Source organism: Diadema antillarum, unplaced genomic scaffold (genome assembly GCF_040938485.1).
Source record: "Diadema antillarum isolate AM-2024a unplaced genomic scaffold, OU_Dant_1.0 scf00000038, whole genome shotgun sequence".
Lineage (NCBI taxonomy): Eukaryota > Metazoa > Echinodermata > Echinoidea > Diadematoida > Diadematidae > Diadema > Diadema antillarum.
In genome coordinates, this window is record NW_027270927.1 from 422,501 (window position 1) to 431,739 (window position 9,239).

The window sequence follows — 9,239 nt, forward strand, 5'->3', positions numbered from 1 at the left end:
AGCTTCGAAAATGACTGCTAAGATGAGATGACGTCAGTGCTTCGATTTCTATGCTATAGACTAAGAAATATGGATGGAGAGAACTACGAATTGAGGAACTATGGACGGAGAGAACTATGGATGGAGATAACGACGGATGGAGAGAACTATGGATTGAGAGAAATATAATGGATAGAGAGAACTAAATGGATGAAGAGAACTACGGATAGACAGTTAGCTCGAAAGGGAAATGGAGACCTCGAGGTGTTCCAACTCGTCATATGGAAGTTTGACCCATGACACCATGAATCGTCCATGAATGCCAGGACAGGGCATTTGACGGACATTCTCATAAGGTGATTATTGGTTTTGCTGCTTCATGCAATAAATGCTCTATGGGATTCGCTAAACTCGGCTCACAACATTTCCTTGAACATTGGAAGGAGGGGGCAAAAGAGAGTCGCTTGACCGGTGATGCGGAGAGAACTTGGCAGAACGCGTTCGCCAATCCAACACACTCGCCCATATATCCTATAACGTTGGCTATCATGAATTCATACTCTTCACCTTTCGAAATCATCTCGTATAATGTCCTGGCTCTTTAGTACAACTGTCATAAATACCTAAGGAAATTTTCTTTCGATGAGAGGGCAGAGAGTATCTGAAATCCTCCCATATCCGTCCTGTTCCGCATCAGGTGGTTGGTTATTCACTGGGTTATCACTTTCTCTCGTTCTACATATTTGCACCAGGGTTCGCCAGGGTTGACAACGCACCAGTGAAAGAAAAGATTGCATCTTCTGAGAAAGCTTGCCAGCTCTTCACCCTAACCCTCGATAGGCCTCATACAGCTCCCATGAACCAGAAACAAAACAAACAAACAAAAAAAAACCCCAGGATTATCCTAAAACAAAGAGAAATATCGCCTCCTAAAGATCTGTTTGCTTAATTCTTGTTTTCGAGGAAAACTATACGAATACATGCCATATGTGACATTGATTGACAAGCAGAATAGTATTTCTATTCATGCTTTGCAATGATAACATGACAATGTCTGATACCATGAAACGGCTACAAAAAACAACAACAATGTGTCCGTTAAGGTTTAATCACTCATTTCATAAATTGATTTGTATACTTTCTTACATGTCTTAGTACCTGAGGTGGTGGGTTTATAATATCCGATGTTTATTCGCAATTCTTAACTCAACATTTGAAGGATTGCATAGCAGCAAAAAAATCTCATTTAAGTAGCAGTATAGGTCCCTGCAGCCATCAAGAAAGCGGAGCAAACAAAGTGGTTTCTCTCCCGTGGGGTGGGAAATTATTCATCAAATACTTCAGAATGTTGTGACTGCAGCTACAATTCATATGATTAAAAAATGAGTGTTCCCATAAGCAATTCTGATAATTCGCTAACCTTTGTATACAACGGTATAATATTACTTTTTTTTTTGTCAGTATTTGTGAATAAATTTGATGAACATACACCATGAATTGCACATAGTTGGATTAAGATAGTCTGTGCTTTACAGGTTTCCACCAGAATTTGATCATTGAGATCTAATATTTTCAGTATATCAAAATCCAGTGTCTGCTTCTATCAAACTGCTTTCAGGCTAGCTGGCTTTCTCTGCAGATGAATAAGAATAAATAATGATGGCATACGTTCAGCTCCTGCATATAAAGTCATGATAGAAATTTCGCACCTACCGGGGTGCTTCTGAAGGTCTAACAGAAACAACTCTGGATCGAATTTGGCAACTGCGTTGCTATCGAGGATCCACCTTCGCATATCCTTGGAAATCGTTCACGTACCACCGTCCAATGTCTTCCCCGTCATCAGATGTAGGCCCTATATCCGCCATCGAAGTGCATCTAGCTTGGCTTACGCCCGGCAGCAATTTTGATACCTGCGAAGGAGATCGCTCGCCTTTCAAACCCCACTGATTCACGGAGGAGAGACAAATGTGTTTGTTCAGGCATAGGAGCTAACAGCTCGATACATATACCACATGATATTTGGCTTCTTTCCCAATCGGCAAGCTTGAGCTGAGGTAGTCACATAATGCCCTGTACAGCATCGACATTCCATCGAAAAAGACAGAGAACGTTCAATTCTGTGTTACAGAACAGCCGACTGGAAAGAGATATCACTGAAATACTTGATGTTTACGTGAATGGAATACCCTAAGTCTTGCTCTGGTTCATAAAACGTTCTTGGTCCAAGTCACTTCAAACCCAACAGCCTGTCGTCAACTTGAAAGTAAAAGATTACTGCATAGGAGGGTTTCCTGGATAGATAGGCTTGCTCGTAAGAGGTACATCTAATACTTCTTAACAATGACTCTCCATTGATACCTCATATGAATGGATGACATGGGTCTTCTCAAGAAAAGGAGTAAGTAGGAGGTAGGAGAGCTGTCCTTTTGCAGAAATTGATTCGAACACAATAGGATGGGATTACATCCTTACGCTCAACTAATTTAACCGACAACGGCAAGTTCAGTAATTCTTCAGTCGTCCAAAGTCAAAGTCAAGAGAGTAACGGGACCCAAAGTAATCCTTCATTAATCCCTCCTGAGGCGATTAGAAACTAATCCTTCAAGCATCCTATTATGTTGAGGTTCTTAATCTTTGAAGTGTGTTCCAAGTAGGGTCACACTCTTTGGTCAAGAAGTATAGTATAGAGAAAAGAAACCATTGATCGCAACATCAATGGAGCTTTGCCAACAGTGCATAGAGATGTTTTGCTTGAAGCGGATAGAGATGTCATTAATTTCCTCTCAGCTTCTTTATCCTCTTTCACTCAACTTAACCTTGTCCCAAAAAGTACGTTGTCGGCAAACTTTGGTGGTTCAACGTCCTTATCTACCCCCTCCCCTCCACACACACACACTCACAAATCTAGGATGTCGACGTTTCTGTGCAGCCAAACAATGTGAGCGCCTGTTTTTTTTTTTTTTTTTTTCGTTAAGTGTCTGTAACACTAAAGAAGAGTGTCGCAACTGCATCACTACAAAAGGCAAACAGACAGGTCAAAAACAGATATGAAAATATTGTAAGATTCACATATTGAATTTTTAAATCATACACGCAAGTGGATTTTATTTACAATAATGCTTTAAGATGAAAATTTTAAGAGTTTTGTATCAGAAATAATATTTTTCGGTTATGAAGAAACAAAATCGCCAAATATCAAGTATCAGCATTAGTTTCGCATTCAATCACCATTATCAGTTTTTAGATTGCGTTTGGTTTAAAGAACCTGACATCATTGCGACTTTGTCTTGAACACTGAAAACACTGGTGTTAGATTTAAAGGGGATGGCTAGTAACTGATCAGTGGGAATCAGTGGGAATGCTGGAGGATGATTGTTTCAATCCTTGTGGAATTCATTTCAGAGTGCATTATATATCTATTGTTGTGTGAAAATTATTTGCTTCAGAATGGTCTCATATTCAAATAATGTGCAATTTAATGTTTCCAGGTTAGCGTGCCTGGTCAGTGACGGGGCATTAATCTGCACATTACTTGAATATGAGACCGTTCTGAAGCAAATAATTTTCACACAACAGTAGATATATAATGTACTCTTAAATGAATCCCACAAGGATTGGAACAATCATCCCTCAGCATTCCCACTGATTCACGTTGATCGGTTACTAGCCATCCCCTTACACTGGTGTTACTATCAATGATACAACACCCGTCCAGCTTCAATAGGAGACCACACCAACTGGTGTTACTCTGGTGTAAATGTGTTCACACCTTTTTTTTTCAAAAATCAATTACTTTATCGGAAAATTCTTGATCGTCTTGTTGAAGTTCAAAATCAACAAGAAGAACAGCAACTAAGAAACTATTTAAAAAACAACAACACAGTTTTATACTTTGCAATGACACCTGGAGGTGTTAATCTAACCATAAATGAGCACCGGAAATTCAACACCAGCACGGTGTTTCATATTCAACACCGGATTTTTTGCAGTGAATGCGTGAGAATAGACGACGAATAAAAGCAGAAAACTGTGACTTCACCATTACCCAGCCATAATGACAAATCTATTCGCCTGGATGGCGAGTGACAGACACGAGGAGAACTCACGTGCATAGTGTATGGGACAATGGACAGCTGGAATATTCGACTTTAGTGTAAATTTCTTTCCAAAGGAATTTTACGACAAGTACGGCAGGTTCACTTCATATTTTGTGATTGGTATTATATGGGGGATATTAATGTTCAAAGGGATACCCTAAATTGTTTTGTCTTTTCCTCTGCCATATATGACGCCAACCTCATGAGTTACTCGATGACATCACAATCGAAGGATCAGTGTCTTTGGAAGTGTGGTTAACTATCACGATGCCTTAGAGTATAATGTTGTGTTTATTACACACGCAGTGCAGACCTCTACAGACAGGACTGAACGACTTCGCGTTCATAACAATCATACTCGGCATATACTCAGACACAGTTATAGAAAACAAGAAGAAAATTTAACAAGCTGCGTAGACATGTGTTACTTAACCTATTAGGGGGAAACTCTAACAGAAGAAAACCCAGTGTTTTAGTAACAGGGCAGAAATAACACAATAAACAATTCTGGACTTCATCCTCTCCTTAAAGATGGCAGGTATTGCATCCAAAGCATACTAGCGAATTCTGCAGCATTAATGTCCAATTATTCATAATTTAATCTGTATGGGTTGAATGAAATTGCCCCCCTTAAAAAGAATTAAGAACGTCTACGTATAATTTAATACCGTTATACAAAATTATGTCTTTTGAATACACGTCATTTACGTCACACACTTTAAAAGCAGACGTTATGCTCACTCGACGTGACGTCATTAGCGTAATCAACTAGTGACACTCCGGGGTTTGCTGCCTGTGTGGAATGTCATGGATTATATGTTTTCTGGATGCTCTCTTTATGCCTCTAGTCAACATATGAAATTTCCAGGATACTTTTTGCCGTTTTCCTCCTCAACATCAAATGTTGATTGCTTCACACAAGCGTTGAGAAAAAAGGATAAAATATAATCTTTTGGTGTACAATAAGGAGCTTATTTTTCTGCTCATCCATTTCGAGTTTCTCACAGGAGTGGACGTCCAATGACAAACTGACGATTAAACTGACCCATGTAGTGCTTGGTACCTGCAAAATTCCCTTGCTTCGATTTCGGCAATTTCATGCAAAACAACTTTCTCGTTGACGTAACTATCTTTTAACAGCGACACATCAATAGACAAAGGTGTTCCATCGATCCGTCGGGTCTGAAAAGGACCTCGTGAATCCCGACACAATGAAGACGTCCACTGCATTACAGCATGACGTACAATGTTCATAGGTCCCCTTGTAAACATGCTCTTAAGGGCTGTCATATAGTCCAGCTTTGGGCGAAATATTGCTAAGATAGTGTTTTTCTACCTTCGCACAAATGGCTAGTCAGAAAAGGCACATTCCCATTTAGGAATTGCGCCCAAAATGCAACACAAAGTCAACTGCATGAACAAAGTTATTGAGTATTGTTTAGCCCTAACAGTTAAGAGAGATCAGTGATTGAATAAACCTGTACATAATTCTATGATAATACAAAATGAAAACGATATTACAAATGCATATTCAAACTTCAGAATTACATGTACCTGCTGTTAATAGACAAATCAAGCAACTCTAAATATCATAGAAATGTAGGGGTATCAAAGATGGGATACTGTGACGAACACCGAACTAGGGCTTTCTATAGCTCGGTCGGTAGAGCACCGGGCTAGCATCCGGAGGTCTCGGGTTCGACTCCCGATGGAATCCCATTTTCTTTGCTCAATTTTCCAATAATAAATTAGTTCAAGTTGATAGACAAAAGCACTGTAGAGATCAAAGTTTGCTAAACAGTAACTGTTCTAGAAAGCTAAATTAATATTTATACTCCGAATTCTGAATTTTAGCCAAAAGCCTTGATGTAACGTAAGGCCTGTAATAATGCTTAAAGTTCGTGTGTCCCATTTGCAACCCTGACGAAAATCAGATTCCATTCATAAGCTTGTATATTGTACAGGTAAGTAATTCAGACCTTTTCTCAAAATGATAAAACTAGAAACCTCTTAGGGATAGAGAGGGAAGCAATACTCTAGATTTCCAGTGAATTTATTCGGACCCCGAAAGAAATTCCAACCGTTTTTCTCGGAAGAGCGTATTCCCGTGTGACATGTGGTTAGTTTTTTTTATTATTATTTCTTTTTCAAAACCTCTGTGGTGTATCACCGCAGAATTTCATACACCATGTTAGGAGACATTATTCTTTAACCATGCAAAATTTCGTGATGTTTGGAAAAAGGATATCCAGCCTTTAACAGCATGACACGTGTGGGGTGCGGTCTACGAGTACAAAGCGGTCCTTGCTCAAACTATCTTGCGAATCGTATGAGATTGTTTTCTTCACCATGGGATATCCATGATTCCATATAAATGAATTGATAAGAACGTTATAGAGCACTATGAATGTCTTCATAGGAGGACCCAGGCAGGAAGCTATGCAATGAATAATGATCAGTCTCCTCTCAAATACAACACTATAAAGAGAGCTTGAAACTGAATGAATTATTATTTGTGAAATACCGGTAGGCATGGTAGGTCATCATTGACACGGCGCCCCCGCAGCCGACGCGCCCTGGGCGGATTCAGGGAAGTTTAACTGACCCGGGACTTTTTTCCCTTTCTTTCTTTCTTTCTTTCTTTCTTTCTTTCTTTCTTTCTTTCTTTCTTTCTTTCTTTCTTTCTTCCTTCCTTTCTTTCTTTCTTCTTTTCTTTGTGAGTCTGTTGCATAAAGCGTGCATGCAACAGCCATGTGTGTCGATCGAGCTGTGTCAATACATTAGCGTATTTGTTGTAGCCAGCGGTCGCGGGATTCAGCTCTCTGCCACGCGCACACAATACTGTTCCTCACCCGAGGAACGTGCAGAAAACATATTTGAAGCGCTTTAAGATGGACACATTATCATATTAATACATCTTCACAGCCTGCATCTTGACATAATATGCACCCGTTTTCGTTTGCCTGCGCTAATCAATGTGAGAAACCCATCATGCTATGGCATAACAGCTCTTAGTAATATTCCAAGAAATAGTAACCGGCTTGACCCCAATTGGCACATCATATGACGATGACTTTGTTGCTAGCTGTTTCTGCGATATGATAACAGCCCAAGCATGTTTGTATATTGATATACATGCGTCTACCAGTGAGTCATACTGATCAATAAAAAGGGTGGGAGAATTAAAAAAAAGTTTGAACAAACGCGCTGATTTGAAACGAACAGATGGGCAAAATTCACAGACGGTGTAAATATTGACCACAAGTCGATGTCAAATAAAGGTATTTGACTTCGTTATTGTTTGGCATGGATGACAGCCTACTCCGTGCTCATTATATTATCTGAACGACATATCAATGTGTAGAAAAAAAAGTGTATCATACATCTATCTCCATGCTTCTCAACAGAGGTCTTGAAGTGTACATGATAATAATTAAATCAACCTCATAAAAACAAATAATAGTATTGGGACCAAGTGCATGACGAAGTTGTGAGGCAGTGGCATGATTATCTCATAAATTTATGACGTCCAATATTGTGGCTATTACTGGTAATCTTAATCTCGTGAAAATGTAGGAAATTCTTGATTCTAATATACAAGTCTTTGGAGATTTTGATTAAACACGGTTTGTTTTGAGTTCAGTCTATTGTAATGAAGTTAAGTTGACTCAAATTTCAATTAATAGCAATGCCTTGTGCATCCTCCAAATGAAAATACGAAGGAAAACACACACACACAAAAAATACACAAACGTAAACTTGTGAATAGTGTGTCACCTAACACGGCTTAGATGAAGTGTGGGCTAATCACAAAATAAAGAAAAATATATCTAATCTGCGTTATGTGAGATTGTACGTAACGGTATAGGTATTAACGGAAACCAATGCTTATGCATGGACAGGCGTCACGAGTGAAACGCCTCTTTTGGTATAAACCATAACACACTAATAATTGTATGCCACGTCATTGGAAACAATGAGTTGAGAATGATACGTACTGGTGATGAGGGTCACTGATGGAATAGAGACCAGAGGTACAACAGGAGATATAGTCATACAGTAATCTCCTCCTCTTGGTATCATCTCCCTTGAATCCGACAGGCATTCTGACTCAGGGGCGCCTGATAGTCCACCATCTAGAAGTAACACCTGCCACAATGTAGGTGCTTGTCACACATTGAGTCGGCTTTGACGTTCTCGGGAAATGTTTCCCGTAAAGCCTAAATGTAGATCTATGATCGAAGGGGTGGTACAAGAACGAGGAATACTTCGGAAGCGAGCAGGAGTGATCCCTGTAGCGCTCATAAATGCTCACATGATAACAAGTGGGTGTTGTCTTTGATTGCAGACGATCACTCTTTCGACACCACAGCACAGCCATGCATGTAGGGGAAAATCCCCATTGAGTCTCATTCAGAAGCATGCATGGTTGCTGGAAAGCAGGAATGGATAATTAAGATATAGGCCTTGACAGGCACCGATGTGCTGATCTGTTGCAAGGGCTTGTATCAGCAGCTACCTGATAACCAGCTTTGTGACAGCTTCGCAATGGTTCTGCTCAAATCCATTGCTTCATCGACACACGAAGACTGCACTACTTTGCGTGTTACAAGGGTACGTGTGAATCAGACCAACCGTTGCTCGTCAATCGATTGCTTGTGGAGGCTTGCAAACAAAGGTCGACTCGTTAGGGGACATTATTGCATCCACTGTTTCCGTGTGGTCAAACACGTTCACTGGCAGACTGGTCGTGTGGATTAGTCACCGTGAAGGGAGGATGAGGTCAGTTGACGAAAGGAGGAGGATGCAAGCGAGGAGCGAAAATGACTCGAGGCAGTCCGTTACTTTACACTCCTCCGCTGTTTCTCATTTCCAAGTTTCTTTGCTGATTGCTTGCTAAATGAGAAGCCGTCTTATTCATGTATAGCGAGAAGGACCCCAATCTTTTGGCCAAATTGCAGTCGCAATCATGGAAATGGCTACTATTCATTCTGTGGCGAAGGCAATACTCGGCTCGCGGCTTGTCGAGTATCAAACAATTTTTCAAATGTCAAAACAGGGCACTCATCAAAGGTAGTCAATAGCGAAATGTTGCAGGGGAAAGAAAATCAGAAAGTTTTCAATCAACCAAGGGCAATGTACTCTCTTCAACCGTCGCTT

The 9,239-nt window shown here is 40.1% G+C and overlaps 1 protein-coding gene across 1 annotated transcript in view; it reads right to left on the bottom strand.

Annotated features, from left to right (window-relative positions):
- Window positions 1–8,196, bottom strand: part of LOC139709525 (protein FAM124A-like) — a 16,114-nt gene extending 7,918 nt beyond the window's left edge. The window contains exon 1 of the mRNA XM_071621487.1: window positions 8,078–8,196. Coding sequence (XP_071477588.1) covers window positions 8,078–8,184 — 107 coding nt within the window. The 5' untranslated portion in view covers window positions 8,185–8,196. The remainder of the gene's footprint in view (window positions 1–8,077) is intronic.
- Window positions 8,197–9,239: the final 1,043 nt, after the last annotated feature.